Here is a 22,397-nt window from a genome sequence, read left to right as displayed (position 1 = left end):
TTTTTGCACAGTCATTTGCATGTTATCTCCCCCATTAGACCATGAGCTCCTTGAGAGCAGGTACTGTTTTTTTTGTCTTGCTTCATATCTGTCCTCAACCCTTAGCACAATGCTTGGCAGGGGCTTAATAATTGCTGGTTGACTGCCTGATTAGAAATGTTACGGTGTCCCATGACCCGTTCCCTTCTCCTCAGAAGCTGACTTGCAAGTGTACCCAGCCCCATCCTCCTGCCACTTGCCCCAAGGGTACAAATTGCTAGTGACGGCTCTGCATGGCAGACAGGGGAGGGTCCAAGAGGAAGATCTTGGGTGAGGCAGCTTGGTCCAGGAGACAAAACATAGATTTGGAATCTGGGAACCGAGTTCAAATCTTAGTTCTGATTCTTGCCACTTTGGGTAAATGACTTGATCTCTGTGGGCCTCAGTTTCTTCATCTGCAAAGTGGAGTTGTTCAGTTGTTTTTCAGGCATGTCTGACTCTTTGTGACCCCATTTGGGGTTTTCTCAGCAGAGATACTGGAGTGGTTTGCCGTTTCATTTTACAGATAAGGAGACTGAGGCAAACAGGGTTAAATGACTTGCCCAGAGTCACATAGCTAGTAAGTATCTGATGTCCGATTTGAACTCAGGGAGAGGAGTCCTCCTGATTCCAGGGCTAATACTCCATCCACTGCAACGGCCTATAGTGGCCCATAGTGGGGAAGTGTAGACTAAATTACTTTTGAAGTCCCTGCATCTCTAATCTGTGCAGACTGGAAGATTCAGGGTGAGCTTCCCAGAAAAGCTAGACCTTGAAGGCTGGCAGGGATTGGGTGAGATAGAAACACCTCAAGTGGAGAGAAGTGTATGAGCGCAGCCTGCTCTCCTCAATTCTTTCTAAAATGTTAATACTATTTAGACATTAGCATCATCTCCCAGCATGCCACTCTCCCTCTGCCACTCAGACAGCATGAATTTATATCAAGAAGAAAAAAGAAAGAGAGAAAAAAGCAGTTTAGTTTACCAAAACTAACCGACACATCAGCAGTGTCCACCAGTATATGCAGTATTCCTCACCTGTAGTCCACCACCTCAGCAAAGAAGGGAAGGAGATGCATCCTCTTACCCCTCCTTCTGGACTGAGTTGGCCACTATCATTACACCCGTTAGTGTTCAGTTTGGATCTGCTTTTAAAGGTGGGAAGGGATCAGACATGTGGCCTCATATCCAGGTTTGTTGAAGATGGCCCCAAGGGCACCTGGTGTTGATGGATGATAAGATCTCCAAGTCGCTAACTTGCCTTGGGCACTTGGCTAAATCAGTAACAATTTGGCTTTTTCCATCAATTGATCAACAAGTATTTATTAGTCACCTACTATGTTCTGGGGCTACCAAGATAAAAATGGAACAGTCCCTGCCCTGGGTGGGGAGATACCTGTGTGGTCTTCTACAGAATAGATAGAAAACAAATGACTTCCTGGTACTTTGGGGAGGGAGGGAGCTAGCAGCTGAAGGTGGGATCAGGAATGGCTTCATGAAGGCAGCTTTGGATGATAATGACTCATATTTACATAAAGCTTTAAGATTTGGAAAACACTTTCCATGCAGTGTCTCGTTTGAGCTTCATAATATCCTAGCAGGGGAAGTGCTATTATTGTCCCATTTTACAGATGCCAGATGCTGAGCCTCAGTGATGGAAGACTTGCTCTAATCATACAGATAGTGTCAGAGGATGGGTTCTCCTGATTTCAAGCCCCATACTATTTCTCCTCTGCCCTACCTACCACAATCCCATGAGACAGGTATTATTATCCCCATTCCATAGAGGAGAAAATGGAGCCCCGGAGAAATAGGATAATTTGGTCAGGGTCACAAGCAGCTGGGCCAGATCCTTTGACCCCAAATTCAGCCCTGCCCATATCCAGATGCCCCATACGGGATCTGTAACCATGCCCAACCACGCTAGATTCAAGTGAAATAAGAAGAATCCTGGGATAAAGGGGATCACCGAGGGATAGGAGTGAGTGCTCTGGGGTTCTCATCTGGTCTCCATCACTAAGATTCTGCCAAGCTCTTCTTCTGTCCTCTGTAAAATGGCAGAGGGGGTGAGATGGGAGGAAACCCCTGGATGCCTTCTAAGGTCTCTTCTGGATCCAGCAGGGAAGCGGCTTCACTGCTCTAGAGGGACAGCTCCCCACGGCTTCTGGGGCCTCTTTAGGCTGGGTCCTGCTGGGCCAGGCTTGGATTGCCCCAGTCACCCACTTTCCCCCTCAGCCCCTAAGCCCCGAGTCTTTCCTCCTTTCAGCTGGGACCAGTATCCACAACTCCTTCAGAAGGAAGATGAGCCGAGAGTGGTGGAGGGTGAGGAAGGGGAGCAGCTTTGGGGTCCCACTGTTCTCTGCTTAGGAAGCAAAGGTCTGGGACTACAGCCAAGCTAGGGTCGGGGATGATGTCCCAAGCCAGCGCCTTTCCCCTTTCCCCATTTCACTCTGTAGCTCTCGCTCCCACCCTCCAGAGGTGGGAAGGGGCTGGAGGCAGATGGCCAATGGGCAGGCAGGGTGGTCACCTGGGGCCCGGGCTTGGCTCCTCAAGGCTGCCCAGGTGTCTTGGCTGATGGGAGGAACTGTAAGAAGATGCTTTGCAGACCTGGAAAAACATAATCCTGCCAATGGCGACCTTCCTTCCGCTCAGCGTGCGAGGGAAGTGGGGCCAAATACCAGCGTTCTTGAGATGACATATTTTCCACCACCATGTGGGTCTGACCCGAAATCGCTGAAATGATGCCTTGTGAAGCCAAGCTGACACTCTAATTTATGGAGCTGGGGTGAGAATAGACAGGCTTTGCTCTGGGTACCCAGACAGTGGTTCCCTTCAACCCTGTGGGCTCCACAAAGTGATTTGCATGTTGGCAGGGCTGAGAGCAGCTGTCACTGGGCTCCCTGTATTCCTGTCTCTGCTTTGTCCCATTCCCAATAACCAGTCCCCCGTGCTGCACGTCCGACCATCTCTGCCACGCCATCACTCTCAGTCTGCCTCCTTGCCCTGGGATGCACCTTTCTCCAAGGTCTCAGAGATCACCTTCTGCCTGTGGGTGGTTCTTGGGGGCCAACAATTGGGAATTTGTTTTGTTGAGAAGGAAATCGATGCCAAGGTGCCATGCACATAGTAAATGCTTCATAAAAGTATGTTGATTTGATGCCCATAGGAGTGAAATGACTTGTTTAATGTAAGGTCACTTTGGGAATAAGTAGCCATCTGGGATTCGAACTCAAGTCCCATGGCTCTAAATTCAGTGCACTTTTTGTTTGTAGAAGACTGGATCTGTGATGTCATTTATTTAGGGAACTCCCAGTGGGGGAACACCATTAATATAGATCTGCAGTTCTGGGAGTTCACCATACTGAGTCCCACCCAGACCCACCATGATGTTCCCTGGCTCTGAGAAATGTAACCACATCAGGACCACCCTCCCAGAGGCAGCTGGTGACACAGTGGACAGAGCACCAGGCCTGGAGTCAGGAAGACCTGAGTTCAAATCTGGCTTCAGACACTTACTAGCTGTGTGACCCTGGGCAAGTCACTTGACCCTGTTTGCCTCAGTTTCCTCCTCTGTCAAATGAGCTGGAGAAGGAAATGGCAAACCACTCCCAGTATCTTTTCCAAGAAGACCCCACATGGGGTCATGAAAAGCTGGACACTGTTGTGTAAACAACAGTAGATGGCCTCTAAGATCCCTTATGGGATGGAGGGGAGGGCAACCTGTGGTCTGGGTAATCTAGCTCTGTAATCTATGGTCCTATCACTACAAGATTGCCCAGGACACAGAGAGTTTCAGTGACTTGCTTAGGGTTGAGCAGCCATTCTGGTCTGTCCTGACCCCACCTCCAGCTCTCCCTTCACCTCCCATGTTGCCTCTCGTAACTGGGATGAATCATTTAGGTGATTGTTGATCGATGATCCACCAGGACCACTCATCCACCGTCCAGAGCACCTTGAGGAGAAGTACCCTGCTTGGTGGCCAGGCTTGGAGCGGGCTCAGGATCCCTGGTTCCCAGGGTGACCCCCCTTTCCCATGTTTCTTCAGCTGTGGGTTCCCTGCATTGAGAACCACAGGAGAGGGGGCTGGAGCCTGGAGATGATTAGTAATAATCAGGGGGTGATTAACATTCTGGCCCTGGATGATTGACCTCCAAAAAAGGAGATCTGGCAAATTCCTACCATAACTGGTCACTCAGAAAATTTTCCAGGAGCTCAGGCCACCGACGCTCCCTCCCAGCTGTGGAAAAGCTTAGATGGTGCCTGTCATCTCCTGGGACACATACCCTGGTGGTGCCCCACCCTGGCTTGGCTGTTATAGACGCTGCTCCCCAAACACCACAAACCTGGGGCCATCCATCGTCATCCCACCAGCCCAGGACTGTCTCTGCCCCTTATGAGCTCTGTGACCTTTTGCAAATTCCTTCCCCTCTGAGGACCTCAGTTTTCTCAGTGATGAAAATGAAGCATTGTTTGTGGGTTTGTGATTGATTCTGTGATGACAGAGATAATATCAAGGACTTCGACATGAGGGAAGATGTGAAAAGCTATGCCCATTTTACAAATGGGGATACTGAGACTCAGAGGGGTTAAATAGTCTGTCCAAGTGGGGGAGATGGGGATCAAATTCAGACCTTCTGACTCCAAATTTAGTGGTTTTTCCACTGTACTGTGCTATCATTATCACCATTTTACAAATGAGGAAACTGAGGCTGAGCAAGGTTAAGTGACTTGTGCAAGGTCATAATGATAGTACCTGTCAGAAGCAGGACTTGAACCTTGGTTTCCCTGACTCTGAGGTTGGCTCTCTGCTCAATACGTCCCACTGCCTCGTGACAGGGCCACATGGAGGGTTTGCAAAATGCTTTTATGAGGTAAGCTAGGTTTGCAAGCAGCATCTCCCTTGAGAGGTGGATATGATTATTATCCCCATTTCACAGTTGAGAATAGAGCTCAGAGAAATTCACTGACTTGCCGGTGGTCACACAGCAAATCGTCTCAGAGTCAGGATTCAAACCCAGGTCCCCTGATTCAAAGTCCAGTGCTCTGGCTCCATATGCCAGAGGCCAAGCAACTATGTGGCCTGAAGTTTGTAGAGCATGAGGTCAGAGACTTAGAGGGGAGGGAAGTCTAAGACTATCAAGTCCATTCTCTTCATTTTACAGATGGGGAAACTGAGGCATGGAGATGCGAAGTGGCTCACATTTAATATGTACCTGATATTCAAGACTGAGGTTTTCCTGACTCCAAGTTGTGGGCACCCTTCACTTTAACTCTTAGTGAGAGCTCTGGTTTTTCTTGTGTGCTCACCCCATCTCTCCAAAAAGATTGCAAGCTCCTCAAGGGCGTGGGTTTCTGATGGTTCTTTGGTATCCCTTCCTAGCACGGGAAGCAATCAATTACAGGTATTATTAAGTGCCTACTGTATGCCACGTGCTAGGGATACAGGGACAAAAAGGGGAATCATCCCATTGAAAGCCCACCTTCTCCAGCGTCTGTAACCGGGATGCCTTCCAGTCTATCCTGTGAGCCTCTCGCTTGTACGTAACTGTCCGCACGTTATCTCTCCCATTAGACCGTGCTCTCCTTGAGGGCAGGCACTGGATGGTGGTCACTGTTGCTTTGCCTCTCTTTGCATCCCTGGTGCTCAGCAGCAGCCCCGTCCTCGGCACACAGACTTCGCCTGACTCGGCCCCCTGTCCGAAGAGCTCCTCTAGGGCCTGGCTGCTGCTCAGGGGGCCGTTCCTTCCCCTGACCCCCTCCTTCCCGCGCTCTCTCTGTAGAACATGAACATCCAGGTGGACGACATTCGGATCCGCGCTGTCCTCTCCGCGTACCGGAAGCGCACGCCGGTGACGGAGGGCTACGTGGAGGTGAAGGATGGTAGTAGCTGGAAACAGGTCTGCGACAAGGGCTGGACCACCAAGAACTCCCGGGTCATCTGCGGCATGTTCGGCTTCCCGGCTGAGAAGAAGTACAACGCCAAGGTGTACAAGTAAGCAGGAGCCTGAGCTGCTGGGCGCCTCGGCCCTCGGGAGGGAAGCTCTCTCAGGGAGGGGACAGCGGGAGGGGAGGGGTGGAATCTGGGGCCCGCCCGCATGCCTTCCCAGGCACCTCCTGCCTGGCCCCAAGAGTGCAGCCTGCCCATAGTCCGGCCGGATGTCCCTGCGCTGTGGAACTACAGTTGAGTTGAAAGCACGGAGCTTATGGGCGCAGGACTCGAGCTCAGATTCTGGCTCTGTCGTTTACTACCTGTGTGACTTTGGCCAAGTCCTTTAACCTCTCTGGGCCTCAGTTTCTAGAAGTGTGAAATAAAGGGGTTGGGCTGGGTGGCCTCTGACGACCCTTTCGACTCCAGAGCTAGGATGGTAGATGCGATGGGGTCACTTGATCCCGTCTGGGAGTGCCTTCCAATCTGTTTCCCCATCAAAAACGTTCTAGTGCTGTCCATGCATGAAGGATTCTCTCAGAGGCTTGTGATGGTCCCATCAGTGAGCTAGAAGGTTAGTCAAAACCAAAATGTTTCTTCCTGGGAGGGAGAAGGACTTTGCTCTCCCTGAGAAAATCTTTCTGCCTTCACATTGTGACTGTTGAGTTTTCCTGTGATAGCAACTAGCTTGGCTTGTTTTTTTTTTCTAACTCCAGAGAAGCCAGATCTCCCACCATGTTCCTGCGGGAGGCCCAGGCTCCTTCTCCACTGCCCGTCCTGGCCCCATTTGAGGCAGGATGGTGCAGTGGATAGAGTGCCAGGCCTGGAGTCAGGAAGACTTACTGATTATCTTCCTGAGTTTAAATCTGGCCTCAGACACTGACTAGCTGTAGGACCCTGGACAAGTCACTTCACCCTGTTAGCCTCAGTTTTCTCATCTATAAAATGAGCTGGAGAAGGAAATGGCAAACCATTCCAGGATCTCTGCCAAGAAAACCCCAAATGGGGTCACGAGGATTCAGACACGACTGAAAAACAACTGAATTGGGCATTACGAGGTTCTGTATCCTGGGCCAGGGGCTCTTTGCTGAGAAGAGAAATGATTAACAGATGTGGAGCAAATAAAAGAAAAACCAAATTGTCATTTTCCCAAACACCTCCCAGAGTTGTCTTTTCCAAAGCTGCTGCCAGGCTTGGGAGGCCTGAGGTGGAGGGACCACAGCACCTTGGGCCACTGTCCCTGTTAAAGAAAGTGAAGGACGAGATGATTGCGTGCAGCACAGGAGTCTACAAGTAAGCAAAGGAGCCAGATACAACCCGGAGTGTCCAGGAGGCACTCACACGTCGGGCGTGGGATTGCAAAGAAAAGCCATTCAGGAGCTTCTGTTCTTAGGGTACTATAATGTGCACCCAGATAATAATCATGATAATGACGATAATTCAGATGGTGCTCTGAGATTTGCAAGGCCCTTTTCATATATTTTCCTCTCATTTAATCCTCACAACAACCCTGGGAGGTAGGTGTTATTATCCTCATTTTACAGATAAGGAAACCAAGGCAGACAGAGGTGAAGTGACTTAAGCAAATATTGACTTAAAGGTATCAAGGACTTCCTAAGAAAGCTGGCACATAGCCAAAGAGCTAGAAGACTGGCCCCTTAATTTTACAGATGAGGAAACTGAGGCTAGAGAATACTAGTTAGCATTTGTGTAGTGCTTTATGGTCTGCAAAGCACTTTGTAAATACTTTTTATTTTAGCTTCACAAAACCTCTCAGCTATTATTATCCCCATTTTACAGATGAGGAAACTAAGGCAGACAGAGAAGTGACTTGCCCATATAGCTAGTGAGCAGCAGAACTCAGGTCTGCTGACTCCAAATCCACCATTCTTTCCACTGTACTAGAGAGCTGAGCTTTAAAGGAAGTTGGGGATTCTTTTTTTTTTTAGGCAATTGGGGTTGTGACTTGCCTAGGGTCACACAGCTAGTGTTAAGTGTTTGGTCTGAGGCCAGATTTGAACTCAGGTCTTCCTGACTTCAGGGCTAGTGCTCTATCCACTGCACCACCTATTTAAAAAATTTTTTTTTTGAAGCTGGAGATTCTTAGAGGGAGAGCATTCTAGGCATGATCACAGGAACACAGAGATTGGAGACTGGAAGGGAATTTGGGGATCATCTTGCCAAACCCCCTCATTTCACAGAAGAGGAAACTGAGGCCCAAGAACCAAAGTCACCTCCCCAAAGATGCACAGGTGGTGAATAACAAAACTGGGATTTGAACTCAGGTCTTCTGACTTCCCTTCTGGCACTAGCCCTGGAATCAGAAGACTTGGGTTCAAATCCTGCCTCTGACATTTGCCAACCATATGCCAACCACTTCCTTGGGGAAGTGTCTTGACCTCTGAGGGGCTCAGTCCTCTCTCCAGCCCACTCAGCTCTTAAAATGATCTTCCTAAAGCATGGGACTACCATGCCAGCCCACACGTCCTCAATAAACTCCAGTGGCTCCCTATTACCCCCAGGATCAAATATAAAATCCTCTGCTTGGCTTTTAAAGCCCTTCACAACCTGGCCTCATTCTAACTTTCTGGTTTTCTCACACTTTCCTCCCTTCCACATCCTCTGCTCCAGTGACACTGGCTCTCTTATAATTCCTCAAACATATTTCTCAGTTTCCCAGTTCTGTGCCTTTGCACTGGCTGTACCCCACACCTGGAATGCCGTCCCTTTTCACCTCTGCCTCTTGGCTTCTTTCAAGACTCAGCTCAAATCCCACCTTTTGCAAGAAGGCTTTCCCAGCCTTTCTCCCTCAACAAGTACCTTCCTTAAGAAATTACTTTCCAATTTACCCATCTCTTATATGTGCAGAGTTGTTTCTTTGTTGTCTTTCCTTTAGAATGTAAGCTCCTTGAGGGCAGGGACTGTGTTTTTGCCTTTCTTTGTATCTCTAGTACTTAGCATAGTGCCTGGCACTTAATAAAAGCTAGTTGACTGATTGGTTGACTATTCCTTTATAAGTACTTTAAGCAGCACTTTAAGATTAGAATCCCCCAATTGGTCCTTAATGTGGAGTCAGGGAGACCTGATTTCAAATCCTGCCTCACATACTAGCTGTGTGACTCTTGGCAAGTCATTTAACCTCTATCGACCTCAGTTTTCTATCTGTAATATGGGGATAATAATGGCACCTATCCCCAAGGTTGTTGTGAGCATAAATGAGATTAATTTTTGGGAACTGCTATATAGATACTAGTTGTTATTACCATTAATGTTATTATTATTATTATTGTCATCATGACTATGATGTTATTATATGCCAGGCACTACGTAAAGCTCTGGGGATTAAAAAAAAGTAAAAAACAGTCCCTGACCTCAAAAAATTTACGTTCTAGTAGGGAAGACTATATGTAAATAGATACAAGATACATACTGGATGACAGGCTCAGGATCCAAAAAGGTCTTGGCTGGAGCCTTGGACCAAATCTAAGAACATGAAATTGAATAGGAATAAATGTAAAGTATTATATTTGGGTTCAAAAAATCAATTTCCCCAGTTCCAGATGGGAGAGGTCTGGTTAGAGGAAAGGCTGCCTACTGGATTTTAGGCTCACTATGAGTCAACAATGTGTTGTGACAGCCAAAAGCACTAATTCATTCTTAATCTATGTGAAGTGGGGTGTAGACTCCAGAACTAGGGAGGTCCCTCTGTCCTCTGCCCTCGTCAGACCTTCTCTGTAGTACTGTGTGTTGTGTTGTGGGCACCACAGTTTAGGAAGGATGTTGATTATCTGGACAGTGTTCAGAGTAAGGCAACCTAGATGGTAAAGAGACTGGAGATGATGTCATTTGGGATCACCTGAAGGAACTGGGGGAGGTAAACCAGAAGAGAAGGCAGGAGGAAGTGTCGGCTGTCTGCAGGTATCGAAAGGGCTGTCAGGTGGATGTGGGATGAGCCCTAGAAGCCCAGACCAGGAGGGCTGGGGCACTGTAGGCTTCATGTCAGGAAAACATTGAGAGATGTCCCTGAGTGGTCTGTATCATCAGGACGACCTTTTGTGGAGGTCTTCAAGCAAAGCCTGGATAATTACTCCTCAGGTACGGCGTAGTGGGGATTCCGTCCAAGTGTGGATGGACATGCTGGTCACTGAGAACTTTTCCAACTCAACGATGTGTCTCTCAGATGTCATTACAGTGACATTCTGTGACATTGCCACCATTTCATTAACTACAATGAATACATTAACACCAATGTATTAATGACATCCACTATTATGAAATGCCATTGGTTGGGGCAAAGTGGCAAGGTTGTATGCAGCATGTGATAATGGCCTGGGAGTTAGGAAGGCCTGAGTTCACATCCCTCTCTGGTGCTACTTACCAAGCCTGTGACCCTGGGCAAGTACTTTACCACCTCCAAGCCTCAGTTTTATCTATAAAATGAGAATAGTAATAACTGTAATACATTTAACCTCCCAGCTCTCCAAGCAGCCTCTCTGACAGTCAGTCAGTCAGTCAGCCAACAAGCATTTCTTAAGTACCTACTTACTATGTGACTGGTTCTGCGTTAGGCACAGTGAACCCACTGAGATCCCTCCCAGCTACAAATCTATGCTGAGAGGCAGAGTAACATAGGGATAGCCCCTGGAGTGGGAGTCAGGAAGACCTGGGTTCAAATCCTGTTCTAAATACTAGCTGTGTGACCCTAGCCGGGTCATTTAACACCATTGTGCCTTAGTTTCCCTCTCTGTAAAGTAAGAGGATTGGGCTCAGTGGCCTCTAGGGTCCCTTGGAGCTCTCAATCTCTACTCCTGTAATGAGAGCAGTGATCAGAGAATGCATGAGAAAGAAGAGGTCTCATTTTGTGATCTCTTCATTTGCCCTTGGGGGCAACGTACTATGGGAAGACCTGGGTTCAGATCCTGCCTCCGATGCTTACTGCATATGTGACCCTGGGCAAAATCAGTGCACCTCTCTGAGCCTCAGTTTCTTTATCTGTAAATGCCGACCTCACAGGGAAATCAAATGAGATGAGCCATGTGAAGGACTTTGTCATCCCAAAGTGCTAGAGAAAGCTGGCTGTGATTATCAGACCACAGTCCTGCAGCCCCTTCAGTGTAAGTGAAATCCTGACATTCCCAAGAGTTGTGCCTGTTAATTGAGAGCCTAACCAAAAGGCTTTTTTCTGAGCCTGGAGCAATCTGGTGAGCTCTCTCTAAGTCTGCCCTTGCTGACATCCCGGGAGACCTCTGTCTGGCCCCTCCGTATGGAAGGAGATTGGAGGGAACACAATGTCCTAAGGCGAGGAGACAAGGACAGGAAGAAGGGAAGGGATGGTCCTGGTGTTCATTACAGCAGTCAGAGCCGTAGACCCGTCTCTACAGCAGGCATCCCGGGCTCGGCCTCTTGACTCATATCTTATTGGCTCTTGTCTCCATTCATGTCTCATTTGCTCCAAAGAAACCGAGCCTTTGTGAGGCAGTCCTTGGGTCTGTCTGTCTCGGAGACCTGCAGGACATCCCAAAGGGAAGGGCTAGCATCAGTCTGCCCAGGATGCTGGGGTGGGATTCCCCAAGCAAGAAAAGCATTTAGTTGGCAAGGGTATTGTTTACAGTTTTTCTGGAATGTTAGAGAATTCTACAAGTATAGGGGAGAGGGAGGAGCCTGGGGAACAGGCAGAGACATTGAGAAGTGAGAGGACAGGCAGGCTGGCTGAGGTCTTTGTTCCAAGGTTTGACTCGTCACCAGTGGATTCCCATCTTGTGCAGGCAATATCCCTTTCCTGGGGCAAGAACCTCTTTGCCCCAAATATAAGAGCAAGATGACAGCTTATATACCAAGCCCTTGGCAATCCAGTTTCTCCTACCCCAATCCTTACTGGATATTGCTTTCATAATAATAATAATAATAGCTAATATTTATATAATGTTTTAAGGTTAGCAAAATGCTTTGTAAATGTGATGTCATTTGATCTTCACAACAACACTGAGAGGTAAGTGCTGTGATTATTCCCATTTGACAGATGAGGAAACTGAGGCAGCAGAGGTGAAGTGACTTGCTCAGGGTTCCACAGCTAGTCAATGTCTGAAGCCAGATTCAAAGTCTTCTTGCCTCCAAGGCCAGTGCTCGAACCACTTCGCCACCTGGCTGCCTCTCTCCAGCTTTCTTCCAGTCATTTATACTTATATGTTTACATATGGTTTTCCCCAATTGACTTTAAACTTCTTTGAGGACAGAGCACAGGGCTAGGCATATTTAGGTACAATCAAATAAGTTATTTGATTGATTGGAGGCGGCACATACTACTTGTGTGATCTTAGACTAATCACTTCATCTCTCTTGGCCTCAGTTTATTCATCTGTAAAATGAGGACCACATGGCTTTTAATAGTTCTTCTCGCTCTGTAGCTCTAATCCCATGAAAGACTGATTTTCTCAGCTCAAGAACCTTCGATACTTCCCTGTTGCTTATAGGATGGAATCATACAGACTCTCAGAGTTGGAAGGGACCTTGGACACCATCTAGTGAAACCAGATGTGAATGAGAATCCTCTTATAATGTCATTGTTGTTTAGTTATTTCAGTTGTGTCCCACTCTTCCTGACCTGTCTGGGGTTTTCTTAGCAAAGATACTAGAGTGGTTCACATTGCCTTCTCCAGGTCATTTTACAGTTGAAGAAACTGAGGCAAACAGGGTGAAGTGACTTGCTCAGGGTCACCCAGCTAGTAAGTGCCTGAGGCCAGATTTGAACTCAGGAAGATGAGTCTTCCTGACTCCAGGCCCAGCGCTCTGTCCACTATGGCACCACCTAGGCACAGGGTCCTCTAGCCTTTACTTGAAGACTGCTATTGATGGGAGCCCATTACTTTCCTGGTGGCCCTTTCCCTTTGGAAAAGTTTAAAGTCTATTTTTTTCCTGATGTTGGGCCGAAATTTGCCCCTCCATGTCTTCTACTGTCTTGCTCCTAATTCTTTCTTGTGAGACCAAACAGAAAAAGTCAAATCCCTCGTTCACAGAAACTCATGGAATTTAGGACTGGAGGGACCTCTGAGGTCATCTAATCCAACCCCCTGATTTTTTCAAATGAGGAAACTGAGACCCAGAGAGATTAATAATAATAATCATCACAACTAACATTTAGATTATGTTTTAATGTTTGCAAATATATCATTTAATCATTTCATTTGGGGTCCAGTGACTTGCCCATGGCCACAGAAGTAGTAAATGGCAATGCCAAAATTCAAACCCAAGTCCTCAGTCTCACAGCATCACGTTACCTTCCCATAACAGCCCTGCCTGAAGACAGTCATTACATTTCCCCTCCCCCAAAGACCCTGGTTGCTTCCACCAGTCTGCATATGGCATGAATATCCAGGGGGAGGGAGGGGCGGCTAATTGCATGAAACAGTAACAGAGATAAGGTAGGATGAGAAATTAAAAAAAAAGAGATTGAAATTTAGGGGGGCAAAAGACCTACAGAAAATAGAAGCAATGGCAGGTAACAGGATGAATGAAAAAGGAGATTGCATTTGGCAGTCAGGAGATATTGGGGACCTTGGACAGAGCCATTTGAGTCCTTTGGAGGCATTGGAAGCCATATTGCACAGGGCTGACAACTGAGTGGAAGATGATATAATGAACATCTTTGGGACAAAGGATGTGAGATCTGGGAGGAACCTTAGAACGGAGAATGTCCAAGAGAGAAGCATCTTAGAGTGGAGAATGCAGAGGTCCCTTAGAACACAGAATGTGAAAGTTGGATGGGTGCTTAGAATACAGAACTGGGGATGTCCAGGCTGGGAGGACTCTTTGAACATCATTCCAACCTTCAGAAGTCGTTTTCATCATAGTCTTTGACCCCTAGTGCTTATTAGCACAGCACCTGGACTGTGGTGGGTGTTTAATAAATGTTTGGTGAATTAATAAAGGAGAGACCTGAGGCTCAGAGAGAGGCTCCTTGCTCTGTATCAGACGGCCTGAGAACTTCCCAGGCCAAAGGTTCCCTCCACCATACCAGCCTCCCCAGCCTACTCACTTCGGCCCTCTCCTCTTCTCCTTCAGGATGTACGCCAGTCGGCGGAAACAAAGGTACTGGCCCTACTCCATGGACTGTACAGGCAATGAGGCCCACATCTCCAGCTGCAAATTGGGCAATCAGGCTGCCCTGGACCCTGTGAAGAATTTCTCCTGTGAGAACGGAATGCCCGCTGTGGTGAGCTGTGTGCCAGGTCGAGACTTTGCCCCCGGCAGCCTCACAGGCTTCGGAAAAGCCTTCAAGTCAGAGGTCTGTACAATCAAACGGGGCTCAGACCCTTGGTGTCCCGCTGCCTGGGCATGCGGGAAGCCCTAAGAGGGAGGGGCCCAGGGAGGGGGAGTGAGGTCACTTGAGGGTGGGGCAGGAGGCCCAGGAACTACCTGGACATGTTCTTAATAAGTTGGACAGAAAGCGCCCAGAGCTATCTGGTTCCTGACTGTCCCTTGGGAGCTTATATCCCTGAATGGTGAACATGAACCTGTATAGTCTGGATCCCAAATATACAGTCAGGGCAACATTAGGAGGCCTGAGTTCAAAATTTGGCTTTGCTACTCACCAGCTGTGTGACCTTGGGCAAGTCACTTACCCTCTCTGGGTCTCAGTTTCATCAAATGTAAAATGGAAATAATAATAGCACTACCTTCTAGGTCCAACTTAGTGCCCTCTGAAGACCTGCTCTGCCATTCTGTTACAAAGTACTGTCCAGCTGCAATTTATAGGTTTTTAAGGTTCTTCCAGCTCTGATTTTTTGTGTTTTGAGATTAGTCCATTAACAAACATTTATTGAGTACCTACTATGTGCTAGGCAGATGCTAAGAGCCAGTGATACAAAGAAAGGCAAAGGACAGTCTTTGCCCTCAAGGATCTCACATTGTGGGGGGGTGGTGGCGGTGTTGGATAACATAATGATAATTAGTATATCCATGTTATGTACCGGGTAGGTGTAAGGTCATCTCAGAGGGGAAGGCAATAGCAGCTGGGAGGACCCGGAAAGGCCTCCTGTAGAAAGCAGGATTTGAGCAAAGTCTTGAAGGAAGCCATTAAAAGAAGGGACAGTAGAAAGAATTTTTTCCTGTCTGCCATCCTCTGTTCTAAGGTCCTTCCACCTCTGATGTTCTGTGGTCCAAGGTCCCTTCTGGCTCTGACGTCCTATGATGTCTGGTCTCTCCCATTCCCTGACTCTCCAGCAGACGTCTCTGAGCCCAGCTGTTGGGGAATCCCCACCTTTTGTCATTTAAAATAAAGAGGTCAAACTGAAACAAAACAAGCCCATTCCACACTCCCCCCCCCCCTCCCGCCGTCAGCCTCACCACGCCCTCTCCATAAAAAGGCCCTTGCATTATTTTTTCCCCTACTGTGTTCTTTCTCCCATCCCGTGCCAGCTGACTCTCTGCTGGGGAGAGGGCCTGCTGACTTCACACTTTGTCTTTGTTGTGATCTGGCCTGCAGGCAGCCTGTTGGAATAGAGCTGAACTCTGAGCTTGGCTGCGGGGGAGCTGCGAGAAAGGAAATTTAGCCCAAACACAAGCGGGAGCCAGGAAGTTTAAAACAGAATCTAGAGGGAGAAGAAAGGAGTCTGTTTGTAGTTTGAGAGCCCCTTGCTGATACTTCTCAGCAAGTCAGAAACAGGTCTTTGGACTCAGTTTCTCCATCTGTAAAATGTGTGTGTGTGTGTGTGTGTGTGTGTGTGTGTGTGAACTAAATTGGAATTCAGATGGGTGATACAGGGAATAGAGAGGTGAGCCTGGAGTCAGGAAGACCTGAGTTCAAATCTTGCCTCAGACGCCCACTGGCTATGCAACTCTGGGCAAGCCACTTAGCCTCTCTCTGCCTCAGTTTCCTCAAGTGTAAAATGAGAATAATGATAGCATCTACCTCCTAGGCTGTTATGATGATCAAATGAGATGATTGTAAAACATTTTGCCAAACTCCAGGAGCTATAGAAATGCTATCATTATTATTATTATTATTATTATTCTTATTATTATCTCTAAGGTTTTGTTCTAGCTCTACCATTCTGTGATTCTGACCCCCTGCCCCCAAGCATGATCTTGTTTTAGGACTTCTCGAGGACCATACAAAGCTGACTCAGCTCACAAGTCAATTAAAAAGGAACACTAGCACAGCTTAGAGAGGGAAATGAAGCCCTGGGGACCAATAATTGATCCATTGACAAGTGTTTAGCCAGTGCCTATTCTGCACCAGGCACTGGGCTAGTCCTGGGGATGTAAAACCAAAAGAGAAACATCTGACCTCAGTGGGGAGAAAACATGCACCTATGCAGCTAGGTACAAGTCACAAATGAAGCAGATACAGGAGAACCTTGGAGGGGAGTCACCAGTAGCAGGAAAGGCATGTGAGCCAGGTGCGTCTTGAAGAAAGCTGATTATGGCAAGCGATGGAGGTAAGGCAGGACCCCATCCCAGATATGGGGTCAGCCAACCCTACAAAGGCACCCCATCAGGAACTACGAGGAACAGAAGAAGGCAGCAGAGGTAAACCACGGAGTGTGTGGAGGGGAGCAGAATGTAAGAGGGGGCTGGGTGGGAAGGGCTTAAATGCCGCACAGATCCTCAAGGTAACAGGGAGCCACTGGAGTTTATTGAGTGAGGGAAGAGAAGATGACATGAAGTACCAACAGAAGGCATTTATCTACCACTCTGAGGTTTGCAAAATACTTTATGTATCTATATGTATCTACATACTTTGTATCTATATATTTTTACGTATATATCTATGCTTTGTATCTCTATGTATCTTTATATATATCTTTATGTATATAGATCTATATTTTATATATATATCTTTATATCTATCTTTATGTATGTGTATATATATATAAATATATATGTATACATATATATATAGCTATACTTTATCTGTATGCATACAGGTCTATATACACACACAAACACACACACACACACACACACACACACACACACACACACACATACCTATGACAGCAAGGAGACCAAATCAGTCAATACCTAAAGAAATTAACTTGGGCTATTCAGGTCAAATGCTGAAGCTGAAGCTTAAATACTTTGGCCACCTAATGAGAAGACAGGACTCATGGGAAAAGAGCCTGATGTTGGGAAAGATTGAAGGCAAAAGGAGAAGGCAATGGCAGAGGATGGGATGGGTGGATTGTGTCACAGAAACAATGAACATAAGCCTGGACAGATTTTGAGAGATAGTGGAGGAGAAAAGGGCCTGGCTTACTATGGTCCATGGGTCATGAAAAGTCGGACACGACTGAACGACAAGCAAAAGATAGATACACACATAAATATTATATACGATAAACACATGCATAGTATATATTATTTATAATAAACATCCATACACCCATAGGTATGGTTACATCTGCATAAAGTACTCCGTATATAGTGTGTATGTTTGTGTATGTGTGTGAGAGGTACACAGGGCAGGGGGAGTCCCTCTGCTTTGCCTTGATGACTGTCGTGGGGGGATTATGGGCCAACAGATTGGCAGCGTCAGATTCAGATTGGAAAGGAACTTTGAGTTCGTCTGGTCCAATGCTGGCACTGTATAGTTGAGAAAACACTCCCCAAGATGTGAAGGGACTCGCTCAGGGTCTCACAGATAAGAAGGGCAAAGCTAGGACCTCAAATCCTGGGCTCCTTTTACTTTACCGTCCAGGCTCTCCTGCCATGCACGTGAGCACATGTCGATGGCCCCCGTCCTAACCCACCTGCTGATAGCCTGAATCTGCCCCCAGTAACCCAAGAGCATCAGACCAGACCCTCCCTCCCGGGGCAGACCCCTTTTTGTTACCCTCAGGGTAACTGCCTCTGATACTAATGGTGGAGAAAAAGACTTGGTGCAGGGCTCTGAACTTCCGGCAGGCTCCTTCCTAAAGACATCAGCCTTTAGCCTCCCGGCTGAGGCAGGGGTTGGGTTAAGCATCCTCCTCCCCAGATTTCTTCCATCCAAACTCAGAGCTCAGTGCCATTCTAGGAGGATGCTTAGCTCTGAGCTGTAAGAGAGGCAAAAAGTGAAGTCAGCAGGCCTCTCCCTAGGGGGGACCAAACAGAGACTGAACTAGCAGAAGATGGGAAAAAGAAAATTGGAGGGAAAATGATGGGGCTCTTTTTTAAACAGAGAGGGAGTGCTGAGGCTGGGGTGGGATGAGATGGGCTTTAAAAAAAGTAACTAAGGAGACAAATCGATGTAGAACAATGGACTCTGTGTTCAGATCTCACTTTGGCAAAGACCCTGGGCCTCATCTTCCCCAACTGTCAATTGAGGAGACTGGACTTGGTGAATCTCAGGTCCCTTCAAACTCTATATTTGTGATCTTTTCAGCAAAGCTTTTGGCAAAGACTCTCCTGCTCTTTGAAGACAACGTGGCAAGACATCGCCTCAATGATGTGTTAAAGGTTGATTGAATGACTAGACTCATTAATGAGTCCCTATGGACTGGGAAGGAGGTCTCTTATGGGGTGTACCGTGATCCTTCCTAGGCATTTTGCAGCCTAAATTGGTGATTCTCAGTACATTGGAAGCAAGAAGGAGATGTTTGTTTGATGGACTGATTTGATTAATTTTGCCCATCCATTGGATGGAGGCATAGATGGCTTGTTCATCCAATTTGCAGTGTCTGAAGCAGCATTCGAACTTAGGAAGATGAGTCTGGGCCTGGCACTCTATCTGCTGCACCACCCAACTCCCAACTAGGCGGAAATAGCAATATTCCTGAGAGAATTCTTTGTCCGCCACAAATGGTGGCAGATGGCCTCTGAGGACCCTTTTAATTCTGAGACTGACTCTGGAAAGTCCCTCAAGTTATTGTCAGAGCTGGGGCTAGAGTCTGGGTCTCCTAATTCTCGTCCAAGTTTCATTTCACTCCCATCGTTCATCTCGCATCTCATCAGTGAGACCCAAGGGACAAGTCGTTTAACCTCTAAAGCCTTTGGTTTCCTCATCTGTAATAGGAGGGGGTTATACTGATGATCTCTAATGTCTCTTCCTGCTCTAAACTCCGTGTGAATCCTCTGAGCCATCCGAGAGCTCTCCCTTCTCAGCTCAGATTTCAGCTGTTAGCCTATAGACTAAAAATTCTTTTTAAAAACATTGAAATTTTTATTTTCACCCTTATTTCACTTTTCTACCTCCTTTCTCGAGGGAGCCATCCCTTGGAACAAAACTTTAAAAATAAAGAGGAAAAAAAAAGCAGTTAATTAAAGCCAGCAAACACATCAACTGGCCTGACCAATATTCCAATGTCCAATATTCCACACCCATGGTCCCTAGTTTTCTCACCTCTCTTTTTGGAGCCATGCTTGGTCGTTATGATTATGCTGTTGGTGAGTTGTTTTTCAATCATGTCTGATTTATCATGACCCTATGTGAGCTTTTCTTGGCAAAAATACCGGAGTGGTTTGCCATTTCCTTCTCCAGCTCATGTTACAGATGAGGAAGTTGAGGCAAAGAGGGTGAAGTGACTTGCTCAGGGTCACACAGCTAGGTAAGTGTCTGAGGCTGGATTTGAACTCAAGAAAATGAGTGTTCCTGACTCCAAGCCTGGTGCTCTTTGCACTATGGCGCCACCTAGCTGCCCTATGATTATGCAATGTTCCATTTTGTTTTGTTTCTGTTAACACTGTCGCAGTTGCTGTGAATTTTGTTTTCCGGTTTTCCTTACTTCACTCTGTGTTAGTTCATACACGTCTCCCCATTCTTCTCTGAATTCTCCATATTTGTGGTTTCTTGCCATGCAATAATAATCGATTCCATTCATAATTCACATTTGCTTTAGCCTCTATCCCATCAGTGGACATTGACTTTGTCTTTGCTACCACAAGAAGTGATGCAATAAATATTTGGGGCTTATGAGACAGATTTTTGTCTTTCATCTCTCTGGGTCAAAGGGTACAGCCATTTTGGTTCCCTTTTCAGTATCATTTACTCCAACTGGCTTTCCAGAGCTATTAGACCAATTTCCTCAGTCCCTCTAACATCCCCCTTTTGTGTTGGGTGTGAGCTGAAACCTCGGAGCTGTTTTGATTTAAGTTTCTTGTGTCATTGATGAGTTAGAGTAAATTTTCACATGGCTGTTCAGAGTTGGCAGTTCTTTTGAGAACTGTCTGTTCATATTCCTTGAGCGTGTACCCATTGGGAAGGACTCTTCAAAGAACCGAAGTCTGATAGCATAATGTCCTTCCTCAGGCCACGTCCCACCTCTCTCCTTCCTCCAGTACTGGCGGACACCCTCTCTGTAGTCACCCCAAGACCTCTTGGCTCGTGCCATCCTGTACTTTTGTACGGCTTACGGGGACTTGGGCTTTCAAGGGTGTTAAAGAGTAATGTCCTGAAAGACCTGTCACTAATGAGGCCTTTTGGTAGCTTGGGATTGTCACTGTTTGTTCCAATTGTCCATGGCCTGTCACTTGCTGAGCTTCAACATCAGTTGAGCTTAAGCCATCACAAACCCTTAGACAAGACTTTGTAGGGGAAAGAGCATCGTGGCTGGAGTGCTTGAATCCCAGCTTTTCAGCTTCCTGCCTATGTGACCTGGGGCGAGTCTCTCTGGGCTTCTTCATCTCTAAAATTTGGAATGTATGGGAGTGGATGTCCTCCAAGGCTCCTTCCAACTCTAAATATGTGATCAATCAATCAATCAACAAACATTTACTAAATGCCTACTGTGTTCCAAGCACTGTGCTAAGCCTTGGGTGTGCCAAGACAAAGACACACCAAAACCATATTCTAGATAAATAACTGATGCTTAAGTGCTCTTCAAACTTTGCATGCCATGTTAAATGCATTATCTCATTTCATTGTAACTCAGGGATTAAGGGGCTGGAAGTATTTTTATTCTAATTTTGCAGATGAGGAAACAGGCTGGATCTCGACTATATCAGGGTCCCATAGCTAGTGTCAGAGGTGAGATTTGAGCCCAGGTTTTCCTCAGTCCAAGCCTAGCACTCTATCCTTTCCACTACAGTGACTTGGCACTGAGGAGTCCATGGGCTAGAAGACTGAAAGCCAAGGATCTTGTCTCTAGCCATTTTCTGTACTGTAGCAAACATATTAAGGGAGGGGAAGGGAAAGAGAGTACATATTTGTATTGTGCCGACTGTATGCCAAGGACTGTGCTAATCACTTTACAAATGTTATCTCATTTAATCCTCAAACCATCCTGGGAAGTAGGTGCTGTTATTATCCCCATTTTACAGATGAGGAAACTGAGGCAAACAGAGGTTAAATGACTTGCCCAGGGTCACACAGCCAGTAAGTGGAGAAGTACTGAAGCATGAGAACAAAACCCCCTGTCTATTAACTGAACCACCGGTAAGATTGGGAGGAGAGGGCAGAGGGACAGGGACCCATAGGAATGTTTTATTTTTTTGGGCCAGACTTGTGATATCGTTGGTAGTCATGGGGAAACTCTTTTAATACAGATCACCACCTGTTCTGTAATTTATGGTCCCGCAGTGTTGCCTGAGCTTAAGTGACATGCCCAGGGTCCTGTAGCCAGGATGTGTCAGAGTCCGGACTTGGCCTCAGGTCTTCCTGACTGAGACTGGCTCTCTCCCCGTGATACCACACTGCCTCTCCTTAGTGGCAATAATAGGTTCCATTGTTAAGGCACTATGCACAAGGATGGCTATCCCCACTTTACAGATGAGGGCACAGAGGCTCAGACAGGTTGAGCTACTTGCCCAGGGTAACCTAGCTAAGGAATCTTTTTGTCGGATTCAAACCCAGCTCTTCTGACTCCGTATTCAGAATTCCCAAGAAATACCTGATCCGTGCTGGAAAAATGCCACAGGTGTTAGTGACCCCTCTTTTCCCATTCCACTCTTTCCACCACCCATTTACTGCCTCCCACGGGACAGTGGAGAGCAGTCATTCTGGCATCCTCTAGGTCTGGACTGACCAAGGCCCTCCTCACCTTTCACATCCTTCCTGGACAAAAACATGGGCATCTGTGTGATCGTGAGAAGGAGACCGTGCCTCTCTATCCCATGAGTCATGACTGAGTGACTGGAGAATTCTAGCAAATATCAGTCCCACGCAGGTCCACCAATGGCCGAAAGTCTCCTAGGCTCCTTCTGTTGACAATTAATGGCAGCTAAGAGTATTTTTATGTGACCTCCAACTATTTGGAAGAAGAGCAGATGTAGGAAGATGGCAATCTGGGGCTCAGCAGATGTGCTGAAAGGGACTCATGTGACTTTGGTCATAAAGGGCAGTCAGTACCCACACTTGGCCTGTTTGGTAAGCCTGAATCATCTCTGAGTGGTCCAAGAACCTTAGGCCTAGAACGAAGCTCGGAGGGTGGCATCAGTGGGGTAGGAAGGAAGGAAAGGAGGGAGGGAGGAAGAAAGAAAGAAAGAAAGAAAGAAAGAAAGAAAGAAAGAAAGAAAGAAAGAAAGAAAGAAAGAAAGAA

The 22,397-nt window shown here is 46.9% G+C and overlaps 1 protein-coding gene across 1 annotated transcript in view; it reads left to right on the top strand.

The window, feature by feature from the left end:
• LOXL2 (lysyl oxidase like 2) overlaps positions 1-22,397 on the top strand; it is a 142,188-nt gene that overhangs the window by 64,255 nt on the left and 55,536 nt on the right. Inside the window, exons 4-5 of the mRNA XM_027840025.1 lie at positions 5,798-6,009; positions 14,002-14,224. Coding sequence (XP_027695826.1) covers positions 5,798-6,009; positions 14,002-14,224 — 435 coding nt within the window. The remainder of the gene's footprint in view (positions 1-5,797; positions 6,010-14,001; positions 14,225-22,397) is intronic.

Source organism: Vombatus ursinus, unplaced genomic scaffold (genome assembly GCF_900497805.2).
Source record: "Vombatus ursinus unplaced genomic scaffold, bare-nosed wombat genome assembly UNPS02014837.1, whole genome shotgun sequence".
NCBI classification, from domain to species: domain Eukaryota; kingdom Metazoa; phylum Chordata; class Mammalia; order Diprotodontia; family Vombatidae; genus Vombatus; species Vombatus ursinus.
Note: the sequence above shows the minus strand (reverse complement) of the source record. Positions and strands in the feature narration are given on the sequence as shown.